Source organism: Idiotropiscis lumnitzeri, chromosome 17 (assembly GCF_059441095.1).
Source record: "Idiotropiscis lumnitzeri isolate Australia: NSW breed Sydney's pygmy pipehorse chromosome 17, RoL_Ilum_1.0, whole genome shotgun sequence".
NCBI lineage: Eukaryota > Metazoa > Chordata > Actinopteri > Syngnathiformes > Syngnathidae > Idiotropiscis > Idiotropiscis lumnitzeri.
In genome coordinates, this window is record NC_142407.1 from 5,864,346 (window position 1) to 5,883,583 (window position 19,238).

The 19,238-nt window shown below is 39.5% G+C and overlaps 1 protein-coding gene across 6 annotated transcripts in view; it reads left to right on the plus strand.

Annotated features, from left to right (window-relative positions):
• Positions 1–18,820, plus strand: part of stk32a (serine/threonine kinase 32A) — a 50,304-nt gene extending 31,484 nt beyond the window's left edge. For all 6 annotated transcript variants that reach the window (XM_088280067.1, XM_088280068.1, XM_088280069.1 and 3 more), the window contains 7 exons: positions 1,585–1,674; positions 2,091–2,194; positions 4,341–4,457; positions 6,233–6,358; positions 7,787–7,915; positions 13,045–13,109; positions 16,046–18,820. In XM_088280067.1, the coding sequence (XP_088136193.1) occupies positions 1,585–1,674; positions 2,091–2,194; positions 4,341–4,457; positions 6,233–6,358; positions 7,787–7,915; positions 13,045–13,109; positions 16,046–16,163 (749 nt within the window). In that variant the 3' untranslated portion in view covers positions 16,164–18,820. The remainder of the gene's footprint in view (positions 1–1,584; positions 1,675–2,090; positions 2,195–4,340; positions 4,458–6,232; positions 6,359–7,786; positions 7,916–13,044; positions 13,110–16,045) is intronic.
• Positions 18,821–19,238: the final 418 nt, after the last annotated feature.

Consider the following 19,238-nt stretch of genomic DNA (forward strand, 5'->3'; position numbering starts at 1 on the left):
TTTATGCAATACTGGAGTTTAAATGCTTAATTGTCCATTGAGATCCGAGTGCTTTGGCACTTATCTGGAACAGCATGCTATCTCTGTTAATCACTGTTTGTGTGAGTCTACATGATATGATGGAATGAAGTGCATTCATAGGGGGTGCAACAATACGTTTATCTGTATTGAATCGTTCGATACAGTGGTCACGGTCCGGTGCGCACTGAATCGAACAATTATTTAATATTATATTATTATTTTAATATTTTATTGATATATAAATTTAAAAAAAAATATTGAAAAAAAAATAAATGTATATATATATATATATATATATAATAGTGCAGTAATTTGATATTAACCTGAATATATACTTTCAATATATATATATATATATATATATTTATGTCATGTCATTATCCACACCGCTTATCCTGTACAGGGTCGCGGGAGGGTGCTGGAGCCTATCCCAGCGGACTACGGGCGAAAGGCACACAACACCCTGAACTGGTCGCCAGCCAGTCACAGGGCAGAATATATGTATATGTATATGTATATATGTATAGTACGTGTTGTGCACTGTATTTCTTATTAGTAATGGGCATAAGAATTAGCACGGAAAGAGAATATTAAAATGGGATACATACCCAGTAGATCAAACCTCATGACAATTGTTGTGGTAATCCTCGTACGCTACATGAGATAATCTGATGAAACATTGTTCAGACATACAGGTTGTGGCCTGACAACTGTGACAATGTTGCAAAACTCCCCTTATGAGTCCATCCGAATGTATAAAATAAAATATGGAAGATGAGAAAGATGAAAGTGTGAGCAGAGGTATCATTAAATATAAACAACACTAATCAGGCTTTCTTCTACTTGATAATTCAGTCCTTTTCTATCACCTTTAGCTGTCATCAGACTAAAATAACTATATGCAATAATTCTACCCGACTAAAGCTACTAAATCTTTGGGTTGCAACCGTGCTTAAATTTTGTGAAGCTAACTTGGTTGTCTGTGCACTGCGAATGTTATTTTCGCTTTTAGATGTTGTGCTTTTGGTTGTGTGAAGCACAAATTGACTCGTGCCATATGAATAGTCGCCTTGCCTTGCCTTGCCTTGCCTTCCCAATCTGTCCTCAAAACTGAAAACCCTCTGTGAGTAAAATAAGTCAATCTGGAATTGAATGAATAAGAAATCAGTTAACAGTGATATTGAAGCAAGTGTTAAGAAGCAAAGATGTTTCATTTGTGCTGTTGTTATTATTGCTCTCTTGATTCTACATCTCTTTATATAGTTATGTATGTATTTGTTTGTTAAAAATCAAGGTGCAGATTACTATTTTACATATTATATTATTGCGATTATATTATGATTAAAAATATTTATAAAAACCTGATTTGGTATCAGCACACCCAAAATAAATCTAGAAATATTTACTTGCATTTTCTCATAAAAAAAAAAAAACAACAAAAAAAACCCCCATAAAATATGTTGATCAGCGTAATCACAAGAGCATTTGAGTTATTCCGCATGTAGAATATGCCTGGTATACATACATAAGAGATTTATGACATAAAATCTCTTGATTCGACAGGTCACGTCCATCTAACTGACTTCAACATTGCAGCCATTGTGAAAGACGACCTCAAGGCAACATCCATTGCGGGGACCAAACCATACATGGGTAAGAAATATACACATGTACAGTTGATTTACGTTCCAGAACAAAGCATCATTTGGAAAGGTCATGTAAAAATTTTAGCTCCACTTGAAGCACATCTCAAATCATCAAAACATATTTTAAAATATTAATGCGCAATTTAAAAAACATTTCTCATTCTCATACAATATCACATGGAATAAAAGTTCTTCACCACAGTGCTGCCTGGCATGCTGTGACTCATCGTGGCAATGATCGCTGAAAAATCTGCTCTATCGTGGATGCGCATAAAATGAACTCCACTATAGCAGGGGTACATTGCTGTGCCAAAGATTTTAAGTGCAGTTCCACGAGTCTTTAAATGGAGCTGAATATCACCAATTTGCCTATTTTCTCTGGATACTCAATATTTTATATCGTAGTTGTTTTTATCATTACAGCTCCGGAGTTGTTTCAGATCTTTGAAGGCTCCTATCCTGGTTACTCCTTCTCAGTGGATTGGTGGTCATTGGGGATCACATCTTACGAGCTGCTCAGAGGGCAGGTAACAAACAAACTGTTGTTATCTCGGCGTCATCTCATTTCGACCCTGCACGGGTTATTTTCACACTGAACAATAAATATGGAAGCCTGTGTGAGTAAGCTAGGCCAGTCGCCATAAAACAGAAGAGGATAAAGCTGTATTTGAATGTCACTTTTAGGTTGACCTTTCTGGTGAATGTGCTTGAACATTTTAGTCACGCCGTTAGACAGATGGGAGCATATAGAAATATATTCAAGATGATTTTGAGATCCGTGTAATTGAAATTGATTTTCTCAAATGGGGTTTATGTTTTTCCTTTCGCTGGTCTCATCTGGAGGACTTAGATTAAAAATGTCATGGAAATAAACATGGTGCTGAATCCCTTCACTCAATCTTCTCGCAACAGCTTTGGAATAAACACACTCGGTCTTCCATGTGGATTAAACAGGGTTGGACACTGAATGTCTCAACGGCATGAGAGAATGTTGCCATTTGTCAACTGATTGAAATTATAATTACTATATTACCATATTTCCGCACTATAAGCCGCACCTGTATATAAGCCAGACCAACTCTTTTTGGCAGAAAAAAAAAAAACAATATACAAGCTGCACTCGACTATAAGCCGCAGTGTTCGATGTTGAAAAATTTAGTTTACTGTATGTACAGAACGATTTTGTCCTGTGAATGCACATACAGGTACATAAACAGACTGTTAAAACAGAGCCTTTTAACACGGCAATGACTTTGCTAATTAAAACAGGTCAGACCCAAGAGGAAAAAAAAAAAATCAAGATTTATTTAGTGTATCTACTGAACTATAGAGTGCCCTTTAGTGTGCACTGATGGTGTAGTGGTACACTCGCTTGAGTTGTGTGCGGGCAGCGTGGGTTCAGTTCCCACTCAGTGACGGTGTCTATGTCTGCCCTGTGACTGTCTGGCGACCAGTTCAGGGTGGAGTGCGCCTTTCGCCCGCAATCAGCTGAGATAGGCTCCAGCACCCTTCTGCGACCCTGTACAGGATAAGCGGTGTGGATAATGACGTGACATGACATAGAGTGCCCTTTATTCTCTCCTCACTGTGTGTCTGAACACAAATTGACAGATAGCAAACAATCTTCAAGAGAAATACAGAGGCTGGAGTAAAGTTGAATTGTTTTACTGTGGTCGGCAATTTCTTGAGTATAACTTTTTTGTAAAACTGAAATGATACAAAATCATATAGTACAACTATAGCACGTTATTTAAATAATGCAAGCACACACAAATGATAATATAAAGAGCTTTGCATAACTTAAGTTTATAGCTTACTATTGGGTTACTGACACTCAGAATGCAAGCAATAAACAAAACATGTATATGATATAAAATGCACCACACAAACGCTAGTGTCACATGAAAAAGAAAGGCAAATACTACACACAAGCGATCCTTTTTTCGGCACAAACAGCGAGAGGAAATTGTGAGAACACGGGCCGGGAATGGCTGTAAACACGTAAAGCTAATGCGTCGCCAGAAAGAATATCGGGGAAAAGAGTTACGCTAAAGTGCCTTTAGAGGGAGACAAAGCAACATAAATACAGGTTAGCTATAACAAGTAATAACATCCCTACCGTGAAACAAAAATCCACAGAAAAGCTGCACCTTTGGGTCAAAATCTAGGAAAACAGTAGTGGCCTATAGTCCGGAAAATACTGTACTGATTTTTCTCAATCGCATCACTCGCTATGCTACGTAATATGCTACGGAAATTGTACTTCTTCCAAAAGGGTGTCAATCATCCATCAATGAGTTCATTCTATTTTTGAGTGAAAATTGCAAGAAACATCTCATCGAAATACTCTGCTGTAAAATAAGTTTGGACCTTGGAGAAAAAAAAGGAAAACTCGCTGTGGTAATATTTAGAGGGAGAAGAGGAATCTTGCAGGGGAAAAGAAAGAAAAAAAGCCTCTCTTTTTTGGTGTTTTAAAAATAATTACTTAGTCCCTTTATCATTTGTCTTCATGGATGCAGAAAATGAACAGAACCATAGGGAGAAGCATGAGGGGAAGAAAAACAGAAAGGGGCTGATTGCTTTTAAGTCACCCACTTTGTCAAAGAAACTCCTGCGGACAGTTGAACACAAAGCATTTATAAGATTGTCTCCCGTCTCCTCTTCGGCTTTCAGAGGCCGTACGTGATGAGGTCCAGCACCCCAACCAATGAGATCCTTCACACCTTCCACAAGGTTCACCTCAGCTTCCCATCAGCGTGGTCCTCAGAGATGAAGTCACTTCTCAGAAAGGTATACGCAACTCAGTGTAACTCATTGGCACACCACATTCACACAGTATGGATCCCATTAGAATAAAACTTTTGCAGACACCATTGTTTTCTGCCTCATGTCTTTTCTCCAATAATGATATTATTTTTATACAATAATCCCTTACATAAACGTGGGTCACGATTCACAAATTGAAATATGTCGGCTGTGAATAGTGTAGCTCTGTGTATGTTAGTATTGTTGGTAATTTCAGAAGAAGTGGCAGGGGGAGGGTAACACCGCTGTGAGGGTGATCACATCTGACTTCAATCAAACCGGCACCTCGCTTTCCCTTGCTGCATTGTAGTCATGCACAATGTCGTGTGCCCACCCCTCATAGCAGTGCCACCTAGTTGGATGATTTCAAAAATGTAAGAAAAAGAAGAAGAATTAGAATTATGATGATGCATTCACTGGATTAATTTGTACAATCATTCATAAGGTTGTTTGCCTGCTCTTTACATATTTATGAATGAAATGAACGCCGGGACTTAGATGTGGTGTGACCACGCCCAGGTTTATTTTACCCTCTGCCACCAAAATATCACTCTGTCAGGCGCATCTCCAACAACATTAACTGGGCTGTGCTGACATGTCAAGCTTAGCGGAGACCAGCCAGCCCAAAATGGCAAACATGCCTGGTGTTTATTAGCGCATCAAAGCACCCTTTAGCTGACCAAAATGATGCCTGATGTAAAATAAATGAATCAAGCAATAAACTGCATAAAGTGAAGCAATAATGAAAAATTAACGTCAATGCAGCGAGCCTTGGACTCAAACAAAAATCAGGATCTGCCGGCATTTGCGTGCTCGTGCGCTGTACATTGCCCTATGTCTATTTATTTCCTGTGCAACGCAAACTGGTATTTTGTCAGATGAGTTTGAATTGATGATAGACTTGACGCTTGATGGATGGGCAGCCACTCCGGAGACCCAAATCTATTTCTACAAGCAATTTAAAATAAAAATCATGTAGAATCCCAATGTTGATTTGGTGGTTGATTTGCATGAGGATGCCTCTACTCAAAATAAGGACTTGTAAATAATACTTCCACTCTAAAATGTCATTATCATGCAAGCAAACAAAACAACTTCAAGTGGAGAACAATCACAGAAACAGCTTCTCAACCCAACATACACACTCAAAAAACATCACGTTCCTGTGATCGACAGATAAGATCGTTTCATTGTAAAGACAACACGTACAGAAGTTTTGATAATGAAGTGTCTGGAGTACATTTGTCTTGCTTCGATTAAACTCCTCGCAAATCCTCATCAGCTGATACACTTGAACGTGTGTGTATGCGGGCTTAGTCTTGGCAGCCATCCCCTGCTGTCTAATTGTTGCATTACTCCGTGCGCCAATTTCTTGTACCTCATAATCGGCATTCCAAGAGTGGGCGTGAGCAACTGAAAATGTTTCTGTGCGTGAGGCTGATGTCAAGTTATAGGGGAGAATTCCACGCCTAATACATTTTATCATTATCCTTCACACTTCATGACTTGCACAACCCTGCTCAGTCACCATTAGCTTTCTATAGGGAAGCTGTTTTCTTTAACTCTCCTTTGGCCACTCTAACCGTCACTGGTTATCATCCTCTACCCCTAAATACCACCCTCCATCAACCTTCCCTCCTTATTTCCCTCCATCTTGCAGCTAAATCCTCATTCTCAGACCGCTCATGCTTCAGTGGGGCTGTGCCTCACCAGGCAATTTTAATTTTTTTTTTTTTCACTTAATTTTTTGTCCCCTTTAGTTGCTGTACATAGACGTCCACAAGCGCATTTCCTGTCTGGCGGAGCTGCAGGATCTGGACTACATGTCGGATGTCAGCTGGGACGCTGTGCTCAGAAAACAGATTCCTCCGGGCTTTATTCCCAATGTGAGCATGACAATTCAACTGACGTAGCGTGCTACTTGAACACAAAATGCTCAATCTGCGCATAACAGAGCATTTTGCACTCTGTATTTTGTTGCACATAAGAGAGATGACACTTTCTTCCGTATGCCTTTGCAACATAAATCACGTTGTAGTCAGTGGCCAAAAGGAACATAAAATACAACCATAAATCCTATGATCTCGACACCAATATTTTCTTTTCGGTGGCAGGCATAGTTTTAATGGAGACCATGTCCTAGTTGTTCAGTTTGCACACACTACTTGCTGATGATGGTCTCACACTGTGTTGACACTCTAATACAGAGTACAAAACAGTTATATACTGATTGTTACTAGGCCAAACAATCAGATATTGCATATGTCTGGTTGACTCAATTGGAAAAATAATCTGCCAGATGGTGCTACACTACAATCCTGTAGGTGGCAGCAATGATGCCAATTGACACACACTGCTCGCAGTACTTGCTTCAATGCAAGTAGATTTAAAGAGCAGAAAGGTGTAGGTGAGAGGGAAATTGTTAATCAGCACCTTTATTCTGATCCTGAATAATGAAAGGAAAGGATTCTTTCTTAGACTCGGGTTAAACATACTATACAAAAAATTGTAACTTAATTTGTAATTAATCTGCATTGTGATTAATATTATGTTTGTCTCAGGTCGTGGCCATTTTGTCACTTTCTGTCAACTGAAAATGTCATTACAGTTGCTCTGAGCTGAGGGAACAACTAACCGCGGCTCATCTGTTTTCTGAAGCTGAGACATGACCTGAGCCCTGAGCAACTGCAATGTCATTTTCAGTCACCAACTACGAATGTTATTATATGGGTCTATACAAACAAATTGTTTTCATGAAATAGAAATTGGTCAAGGTACAACCATACGTACAGAAACGTTAAAAAAAATTTTTAATGTTGCTTTGACATCACATTTGCATGATTTTACATGTTTTGAACAAAATCTGACCTAAGATTTAGTTTCCCGCCAGAGCTGGGCACTTGACCCTTTTCTGCCAGTCAGTCCCACGCCCTCCGGCCGCGGCGTAGGTACCGTTCTGGCCTCAACCTTATTCAGAAAAATTGTCAGGTCCCGACCCCATTCCGCAATTTATGTCGTTTGCCCAACTCAGCGAGCATGTTAAGATGAACTTTTGGCTGCCTCACGTCCATATCACACGCACAAGGGCTGATTCGTGGGCCAGACTAAAATCCAACTCCGGCCTTGCTAAGACGAGCCCTTTTTTTTTTTTTATATTTGTCACCCCTGCACCTAAAAAGCATCCGGCCTGGCCGGATGACTGGATGGTTCCACTACTGGGACAGACTGCCCATCTCTGTTTCCCACAATCCTGTCCTTTAATCACAGTTTAATGGTCATTTTTTTCTTATGAGCCGCTTTGTGATTTGTTACAGAAACGGCGATTAAACTGTGATCCTACATTTGAGCTGGAGGAGATGATCCTGGAGTCCAAACCTCTTCACAAAAAGAAAAAAAGGCTTGCTCGGAAGACCAGGGACCACGGTTCGGATGGGTCACCACAGGTAATACCAAATAATAATAACAATCTAATAATCACATGGGATATCCCGACGCGTGCATACTTCTTAGTGAGGGCCCTGAAGAAGTTAGCGTTGCCGTCTTATGATTGCTAATAAGAATGCCAAGGACACGTTTAAGGACTCCCTCAGCATCACAACAAATGGGCCGCCTGCCCGCTGCCTGAATTTGCAAGGCGAATAATGTGGTCCTCGTGTTCCATTTCAATTTTCTTCGCAGTCTTTCATGCTCATAAATCAGTTGTACTCCTTTAGGTGTTTATACAAAACAGAGGCGAGACCAGGAAGGTCATTTTGATCGTCCAGTCAAGTGCAACGTGGCTGGTGCACTCAGACGTCTACACACATCACACACTGTAATGAAAGTGAAGGAAAGTAAATTGGCAATGTATGTGATTTAAGGTTTTATCTAATGCTGTGTGTTGTTACTGAGTTACACACTGTTACTGTAAAATACCTCATTTGTTTTTGTTTTTGTAAAGTTAAAAAACTTGGGAACCCTTTTAAATCGGACGAGAAAAGTACAGTTCTCCTGCAACATGCCGAGTGTAATTTTAGTTTTGGGGCAACAACTTAGTCTTATTTCTCCTAGTTCAAGTACTTGAGCAACATGGAGAGTGCTTGCTTTATTGTCTATAATAACTCAAACATGAAGTACAGCCTGTGATCTTCCCTTTGTTATTGTTACATTTATGGGACGCTGGAGAAAATGCAATTATTTCTTTAGTCAAACTGAGAGCACACAATTGGCTCATGGTTGGGGTAAATTGTAGTGTTTGTAAGTTTAAAACGCAAGTGAAAAATATTCTTAAAATGTGGAAAAATAGCATACAAGTCCTGATGGCCTTGTTTTTTGCTTTTATTTTTTAAATATACAGTATTTAAACATTAATTACCCATTGTATTCACCTTATGTTACCCCAGTTTTATTCCCAAATTGAAAGCTGGTCTCCACTCGATTTAATTCACGACACCACAGCAAGACCCAAGAAGCGCTGTCCAGTTTTGCAATTGACAAGAAATTGAGTTCATCCCATAGCAGTGGGCATAAGTCAGCATTTTTGTACATTTAATAAGTGGAACCATAAAAGTTGCAACACAATCAGTTGAGATTCGATTTCAATATTTCCTGTGGTAACTTCTAATGATGCGTTGGGTCAATTAACATTTTTTGACCGTCATTCAAGTGTTAAAACAAAATGCATGTTGTCTTCTTAGATTCGTCCACCTCACTTCACACATAACTTCCTTGAAATATTTTTCTCCTTTTCATTCTTCATATTCATAATTAATAATCCTTGTCTATGCTGGTTGCAAAGAACCCGGCAAAAAACAAGTAAAATCCAAAAGACACAATTAATTGAAAGGTCTCACACGATTTAATGTACATGCATGACAACCATTACTGCAAAACAATGAACTATGAACACAGAGCGCAGGGACACCCAAAGTCCAACCCGGGGGCTATTTGACCTATGTTGACATAAAACATGTTGAATTAGATTGGAACGGTACAATGCTTGCCCTTATGCTGCGGAGCCGCTTGTGATGGATGCATGTAAGTGATGAAGCAATGACAAAAGTCTAAGCAACGTGATATCTGTGTGTGTGGGGGGGGGGGGTGTAAAAAAATAGATATTGAGCATGATAACTGGAGCGTAACTGATCAATATTGAATGAAGAATTCTAGTTGGTCTCATGCGCATCTCCAGTTGCTCTCCCATCTTAACTCCGCAAGGATCTCTGTATTCTATTTGAATATTTATATTTCCTCTCCCCTCTCTTGTCCCGAGACTTCCTCTGCAATGCTGTCTAGATGTCACTGTCACTCCCCTTCACCGTGCGTGACCTCTTTTTCATCCATCCCCCTCCCTCCCTTTACCGCATTTTTATCTCCCAGCCTCCGCCTGCCCGCCTAATACCGACCTCATAATGTAGCCCCAAATTAACTTGACTGAAACTCTTTGAGATATCGCAGACATTTTGACTCATTTCCCACACTTGCGTACTCTCGTCTCTCTGAAGCGTGAAATGAGAAAACAGAACTTATTGACATTTATTTGAGGCTGTATTCATAGTTTAGTCGGCACTCACGTTGGCACGATAGACCCAGTCAAGGACACTGAGAAATGTCCCCGGCGGGCTCGCTTCCAGGAGCACTCGCCAGTGTTTGATCTGGTAATTTGAAGGACTATTATGGTCTGATATTTGTGCCACTAGAAACTGAATCTGAATATTGATTTGAATGTGGACAGCTTAACTTGAATATTTGAATTGAAAACGGAATTATTGAATTGAAAACTGAATTATTGAATTACTTAAATTGAAGATGGAACATTTCAGATTAAACTATTATGCAATTTATGTAATTCAATAATTCAGTTTTCAATTCAGAAATTCATTTTTCAATTCAAATATTCAGTTTTCAATTCAAATATTCAAGTTAAGCAATTCACATTCAAATCGATGATATTCGGACTCAGTTTCTAGTGGCACAAATATCAGCCCATAGACTGTCTTGACAGTGTATACTGGGTGGTATTGTTATGAGCAGTCATCCCATGGCTTGAGTGGCAATAGAAGTCTCAATCAGAAGATTGGAGGTGAAAATCAAACTGGAGCAAGAAAAAGTTGTAGCGTGTTGTGCAATTTTAATAGATGGTCTGAAATCTCACTTATCAGGACACACATACTGGACCAAAAACGTTGACAAATTTGAGCTTTTTTGCCCCTCTCTTTCAGTCAAAAACAGCGAATGACCATTTTTTTCTGTAGTGTGAGGCCTGTTAAAAATGATATTTTATTTCATCCCTGATCACCATTTTTTTTCTGCAGAGTGAGGCCTGTTAAAAATAATATTCTTCCCCGATCAGCTCAAAACGGTCACGCAATCGTAAAAATTAAACCTTTTGAATGTTTACAATTGCAAATCCTTATTTGTGATGTTAACACAGAGTTGAGGCAATCTACTATGATTGTGATGTGGAACAGAACAATAACCAATAAGGAAGTAACGTGAGGCTTGTGCTACCACCAGAATCCAGAAGAAAACAAACTACTTGGATTGAGTTTCTATAACATCAAGGACACAAGCCTGTAGTCAACAAAAAAGCTAACAGTTAGCCTTGCTTTTTCTATTTATTATTTGCATTTTCCAGCAGTCTAGAATGATCCATGGCATTGTGTTGCCTCTCAAGGTCAGTCTTGGTACCACGCCAGACAATGAGCAGTGGTGGAAGACTCGCAAACGTTTCATGCTTTGACTGGTGTGCAGTGTGTCGGCCATCTCAAATACACTACATGTAAAAAGGCACACTTGATGATTTTACAACATTAAAAAAAACAATCAAAATGTTGGTTCAACTCGGAAACATGTACTTGTAGTACAAGGTCCTAATATCAGCTGGCGTGGCGTTGGAATGATGCTGAAATTCGCCACACTTCATCTGGTGGCACTTAAGTGTCATAAAAAGCACATTACTACACCGTTAAAGGTGCACCCGCTTGGCTAGCATACTGCACATGCGGAATCCCGTGCCCTTTCTTTCTTCAATGCTCTGACTGTACTGTCATTAACCGTTCAATCATGAATGCGTTACTGAACAGAACAGGCATCAGCACCAGAGCCACGAACGAGTTATGTCACTCTGTTTGTTGATGCATTTCCCCATCCGAGGAGGGTATCCATTTTGTTTAGATATTTATGTGGTAACAAATGTGGAAAGTAACAAAAAAAGCACAGTAATACATTACATTTGGTAGTAATCAAGCAATCTAATGAGTTTTTGTAATATTGCGTATTACAGTTACGGAGGCTGGGAACGTGTTATTCGTTGCGCCTTTAATACAAATTTAATCATATGCAGGAGTCTATGACGGATGACTTTGGGCGAGAGGTGGGATACATTCAATCGCAGCAGAGCACAACCATGTTCCCAATTGGACTATTGAGAATATAAGATACAAGATATTTTTTTAATCTCAACTGGACTCTTGTGCTCTTCCTGTTGAGTTTCACGACCTGCCTGAAGCTTGTTAAATTAGCACACTTGATATTTGACAAGGAAGGTGGTTGAGATACCTTTGCTAGTTTTCAGGTGGTCCTTTGAGCAATACTGTTGGCAGCATTTCATAAGTGTGGCTTGCATTTACAGTAAAACCTTCTTGCTTCCTGGTGTCAATAAACTCAGATGTTCAATCAAATTTGTAAGAGTATGAAGTTATCTGAAGAGACTAAATGCGTATTTGTGTGCTCAGACTTACCGAATGTCTCAAGATAGTAATTATTAATGATTTTTGAGCGTGTGTGATAGAGAGAGAGAGAGAGAGAGAGAGAGAGAGAGAGAGAGAGAGAGAGAGAGAGAGAGAGAGAGAGAGAGAGAGAGAGAGAGATTATAACATTATAACATTATTTATCAGCAATACGTTTGCTGGCTCTGCCCTGTGACTGGCTGGCGACCAGTTCAGGGTGTAGTGTGCCTTTCGCCCGTAGTCAGCTGGGAGAGGCTCCAGCACCCTCCCGTGACCCTATACATTAAGCGGTGTGGATAATGACATGACATGACCTTTGCTGGCTGCCCATTGGTTTGGCATTTAGTGGAACAGGATGGCAGAAACAGAGACCCCTGACCTGCACCACACCACCTGCCTTTGGGATGAACTGGAAAGATGACCCTATTGTGTAACGTCACTTTCTTACAGCATATTTTGAGCATATTCATCTCAAGTAGACTCTGTAAAAGCTGCTTGCAATCACGACGCTGTGATCTCTCCTTGACATAGTAATGAAGCATCTTTGCGTTTGTCTCGGCTCCCCAGGAGTTTGAGCACAGAGCAGAATTTTTTTCTCGTGCTGAAGCGGACCAGGTATTGTATGTACCAGGAGGAAGCAGCAACAGTAGAGCACGAGTGTCCTCTTAAAAAAAAAAATCTAACAATTTTCGCTAACTTTAACCAAGGAGGGGAAAGTGACTATGTGCTTTGTAGTACATAAGGTATCGTAAACAATAGGATGATTCTAATTGTATGTCGTGGTCATCTATGACCATACTTTTCCTGTTTTACACGAGATAATAAAAATTGATCGCTAATTAGTTTATTTATCTTTTCTTCAGAATGGTCAGTTGCAGCAACGTTTGGATAACGTCCAGAGAGACTTTATCATCTTCAACAGAGAAAAGTAAGAGAGATATGATTTGTTTAGTTCCCACACTTCAGTATTAGTTTTAGTAAATGTAACGCATGATCAACATTGGAAAAAAAAAACAAAAAACAAAGACAATGGTAAGTACTGTGGAGTAAAAAAAATCTACAAAAATATTCTTTTAAATCATTTTGATAATACGGTACAGTTTACGTTTTTAACAGTCGACAGATTTTGAATCACAATAATTGCCGTGCCTACCGCTTCTAAAGTCAGATGCAGGCATGCAGCCATGCGCCATAATTATAATGAAGCTAGGATGCCTTGTTTGCCAAGTTGCTAACTTCTAAAGTTGATTTGTGGTTTGAATTCCTGTCGAGAAGTATTAAACCTGGGTGAAGAATGTACTATTTTTATATACTGTATATATTTTTTTCATGTATAAAGCAAAAAAAAGAAAAACGCTATTTACGTAGCATTGCGTTTCGGGCTGGTTAATTAAGAGCAGGTGAGCCATCCTAGCCAAAGCTACACACAAACTCGTCTCAGAGGAGCGACGTCATTTGCTGGCTCTTTTGACGCAAACATTAAGAGGACTACAACTCCCAGATGACTGTTCGACCTTCTTAAACCCCAAAGGCTCCTTTCTTAAATTAATTGCCAAAGACTGTCAGGACCGCTTCCCAGCCGGGGCCGTAAAGCGGTGTAAGGTGGACTCTTAAGCGCAGACTCAGGAGGTGGTGTAGGCAAGGTATTTATTTTAGACCGTCAAGCAGCATACAATAATCACTATGGGATATTCTCTTATCAATTTGTTAACCGCAAGGGTTCTATAATTACAAACGCCGGGAGGGCGAAACGAAAAACGCTGGAGGACCGAGTCACACCAGGAAATAAATAACGAGGTAACAAAAAACGCTTGCAACGCAAGGAACCGAAAAACGAGTAATGGCTTACCACAAAGGGTGAAGGATAGTGATGGGTCCAGCGACACTGAGACATCGATGCGCGCGCCGAGCTTCCAGGGCAACCCCCGTGTCAGTGCGCGTACCGCTTTAAGAAAGTCACGTGACCACTACCGGAATCGTGTCGACACTGCGGTCGCGCGCCAAACCGTGTTCATAGGGAAGCGCATCTGTCAACAGGATGGACGCTCAAAACAAGCATCGAGTTATTGGCGCATTACTTTGCGTTAAATATCCACAAGATGGAAGACGTCACTGTTGATGCACACTCAGAGGTGCAGCGCTATCTGTCAGCAGGAGACGTTGCACGTACGGAAGACCCGCTCTTATACTGGAAGTCCATGGAGGCAACGTTCCCTCACCTATTTATATTAGCCACAAAGGCGTTGTGCACACCGCCCTCTTCAGTGCCTTGTGAGAGGATCTTCTCATAGGCGGGGGAAATTGCCTCAAAAAAAGAAATAGACTGAATAACAAAACGCTGGAGAAACTTTTTTTTTTTAATAAAAATCTTTAATTACAATGAGTCCATTGTCATTCACAACACTTTTATTTGAGCATTCAGACAGATGTTTCACTTAATTTATCAACTGCGTCTCGAATATCAAAGATTTTTTTTATGAAATTGCATGTATGTAAAAATAATGTGAAAGCAAATGCCTCATCAGAATCAGAAATCCCTTTGTCATTGTACTCAAGTGTGCAACGGGATTAGAGAGCTCCCCTCTCCAGTGCAATTCAACAATAATTCAGTTAAATATATAAATTAGATAAATAAGAGAATAAATAGTGCGATGGAAAGTAATACGAAATAGGATATATAAAAACACATCACGTCGCTAATCAATGGAATTGGATAAAATTAGTTTGACAGGTCAGTGTCAGATGACCCTGTCAAATGTTTCCTGCAAGTCCACCAGGTGTCAGTGGTCAGCAACACAGTGTCAACACAGTGTCAATACAATGTGTCACTGTGTCGAAACGATACAGGATGCCTCATCTACCCATCACAAGTGAAGGAAAATCCAAATACGCCGAATAACTTAAAGCGAGCCGAAAAGTAGCTGAGAACAAACAATAAACACAAGGTACGCAGGAACAACACACGGGATCAATCGCGACAAGAACAAAGCTGTGAACATGAGCGAGCGCAAACATGAGCAACGCAGGATAATAATCCGACGCGGGTCTGTCCGCGTCGGCTTCTCAAATAGTCATTAATCAGTGTCCTGATGAGACGCAGCTGTGGCGATCGTGAACGCGTCCCGCTCGTGGCCGCTTCCAGGAGCGGAGCCGCCGGGCCACGGCCACTCTCTGAAACCACAACAGACGGATCGTGACAAAGACAATAACAAACCACATTTTCTCTTCAAATATAATTAGTTTTGTCAATGTAAAATGTAGTTTGTTAGTTTTTATTTTTCTAAATCATTTTATTTATTTACAAAAAAGTACAGTTTTAGTTATTTCGTTATTTTTTTTTTTGTTTTTTTTTACTAAAATGACCTCATTCCGTAGAGAGAAAAAGGCTTCCATCGTGATTCATAAACGCCAAAAACAGACATGAAACCTTCTTGCAAATGCAAAAAATGTGTTTGTCCTTCTCTTCATTCGTTAGCTGCCTATTTTGTGGTTCACTGAGGATGACGTAATACCATGTCCATACCACTTTTGATTCTGGGATTGGGGTAATCCACAATGTAATTTAAACAGCAAAAACAAAAAAATATATTATGGTCACAAAGGTGATAAGAATCTTCTTCCGTTTGCTTAGGTGGCTAATACTCTAAAGTAAGTCTAAAGATAAAATACATTTGACTAAAGTTTTATGAAATTCTGTTTGTTTTTTGCTGTACATGACTGCCTAACAAACAAAACAAACAAGTGTTACTTATCCTCAATGTAGTCCACAAGTCATATTTGTTGGCATGATATGGTCAGATACTGCTAGCCTTTGCAGTATCGTGTCTGTTGAATTTCTAAATGTTTCACATGTTTGTTTAACAGGTCAAAGAAAGCAACAGCGGATTCAGACTCAACCGAACTGTCCACAAGCAACAACAACAAAGCAATAGAGGACGGTCAGAACAACAACGTGCAACCTGTCTCCTTTTTATCAGGCTAAGTCAAACTGCACTGGAGTTCTCCCCCATCCTCCCACCCTGTTCCTCTAATCTCCCGCCATCGCTTGTACATCAGCACCTGCTGTAAAGTGTCCCTGCAGTGCAAGCACACTGATGTAAGCGGGCCGCTGCGTTGCCTCAACAAATGTTGCAAAGACTTGACAAGTACAGAGTGAAAGAACTGACTCTAAACGGATGTCGCCGCAGATTTTTTGTTTTTCCCTCTGTGTTTGAAGAAAATCTGTTGCTCCTTTACATCACATGCCGATGTAGTCTCAGTTCAAATGTTCTGCTGGACATTTAGTCTAAAATTTGTTTGATTCAACCCAATTTGGGTCAGAACTAGTCCAACTCTAAGCTAGTGAGGTTGGTTTTGATTTGTTTGCATCAGGGCTCTACTGAATGACATACAACTCAGCTGAGATTGCTGACCTGATGGTTTGGTCAAATCTGTAAATGTTCTGCTTTTGTGCTACCCGTACAATTTTTAAACAACGTCTTCAAACTTCAGAGCGAGAAGATTCATTTTTAATATACAACCTTGTTAAATGTAGCAGAGGTTGTTCTTATCGTCCGTTTTAAAACACATTGGCTTTTCAGCCGCAAATGTGTCAAGGCACATGCACTCGCTGTGAAAATAGTGAAGCATCACAGCGGCATGACAAAGAAGAGGAATGACAAAGGATGAGGATGAAGGGCATACAGAATGCTGTATTCTGTTGCCCACAGCAAGGAACAGTTTTTCTTCCACTAGTCAACTCGACTGCAGTGTGCAATCTCCGCCTATTTGGGACCACAACAGAAGTGACAAAAAAGGGATAAAGAAATTTTGGTACCTTTCCCGACTTTTGATAATGGAAACAAAAGTGTCCAGGACTGAGTCGAATCAAAATCTGCTTGCATAAACGCAAGCATGTTTTTGTCGTGTTTTCAAATGAAGTCCTGTCTGGTATGCTTGAGATAAATTAAACACGTATTTGTTCTTCTTGGTTATTTGGGATCTCTTTGCAGCATCTTCACACTTTCATCTTAAAGGAGGCACACTATGCTTTTTTTTCTTTTTTTAAAAAACACACTTCCCAGGTGTGTTAATAACATATATGTGATATTCCTTTGTCAACACATACAGAGGAGAAAGCATTAGAGAACACTCCATCCCTCATTTCTTGTTTTGTATCTAAGGATGTGTCGCTTAAAAGAAGTTAACACCGTTAACACTAACATGTGTATCCAGTAAAACTCAATGCAGCTCTGCTTACCTTTTGCTGTTGAGGACTCTGGCAGTTGGTTGAAGGTGGCTCAGGAGCTAACTTGATGTTGTGGTCGGACAATTACCACGATTGTTTTATACAATGCCGAATAGGTTACTCACAGAAACAGTTTCAGAAATCAGTAGATAAGATTTATTTAATTGTTCAAAATATGTTGTGACCCCACGACAGTTTTCCACAGTACTTGTGGGGATAGTAACCCAACCTTGTGCAAAGTAATTGATGCACCCACCCAATAAGGTTTTTAATTGTCAATATATGCCACAAGAAAGCAGCAAAGCACTACTTTTATGTAATTAATAGATTTATGTCGGAGCAGAAAAAATGCAAAACGAGTGGTATTTCAACCAATTACGGAGGATAGATGCCCTGAAAACGAGCAATTATGAAATGCTATTTTTCATAGTAAGTCCCCAGTAATTCATATTTTGCGTGTACAGTGATAAGGAAACCAGGCCTATTCCCTGCTACTGATTTCTTTGTATGAATGCCTCAGCTGCACATACTGTATGTGATTGTTGTAGTGTGTTATTAGCCATAAAATCACTAGTGAAGCCATCACAAGCATAACAATTGCACTATTCGGTTCACCACCGCTGCACAAATAAATAGTCCAGTTTTCTGCTTTAGTGTGAGCTTGAGGTTGACAGTCTAATACGAAAATATCAGAATATATTTTCAACTTGTGCTAGGCTTTGCAAAAGAATAGTCATCCACTGTAGCATTTATTCTTAAAACCTGTAATGAAAGGAGAGGAGGGTTAAGCTCAGTCTGAGATGCACTGATGTGTCAAATCATTTATTTAATTTTTTTGTTACATTTGTTGTGACGTGTATGAGAAGTTGCCAATGTACATTTGCTTTTCTTTGATTTAGTTTTTATATTTTTTTATGCCTAAGAAAATACTGCATAACCTGTGCAAAGATATTCACGCCTGGGGGGGGGGGTCTATTGCAATGAATTATAATACAGAAATGCTGGCTTTCATCAATGGGGTTTTTAAACCATGCTTAATTTCTTGATGTTACACTGTGCTCAGCCTGATATTTGGATGTGTTTTTAAATGCTTCACCAAAAAAGAAAGATAGGTACAGTGTTTGGATTGACCTTTCTTTTGTTGGTGTTGGTATTTGTTGTTAATGTAACTTAACACGTTGTTTCCTTTCTTTAACTGTACAACGCTGTGGAATAGTTTGACGCAGTCGGCAAATAGAGTGAAAAAGGTTTGCATAACTTAGTGTGTGCTCTATAACGTGTATCTCAGATAAAGTGAACAGGTCTGTGACTCTCAAGATGGAGGTTTTGTTCTCCCTTAGTTGTCTATGTGTGTTTCGTCTGCTTGTCAAAAGCGTGCCTTAAATAATAACGAAACTGTCTTTCCCAACCAATCTGACTTTGTCGTTTGCCTTTCATTGCTACCCATTATTTCAGGATCAAGTCTGTTTTATAGGGCTGCACGATGTTGGAAAAACATGAAATGTGTGATAAGCGTGTTGAATATTGTGATAACCATATTATTGCGATATTGAACATGTATCTAAACACAATAGGTTTTTTATTATCTAATGAAAAAAAATCATGCTGCTGAATAAGTAGATGCAATGTAATATCAAATTTACCAATTGTAAAAACTTACAATTTTCAGTCACAATTTTAAGGTTATTTAGTGTCAGTGAGGCCCCCAGATACTGTCTGTGCGATACGCATATTGCACCTCCCACTATCGCCGTGACAAAATATATTTTTTTAAATATTGTGCAGCTCTAGTTACTAATATTTACTTAACCTTACTTAGGTTAATCAGAA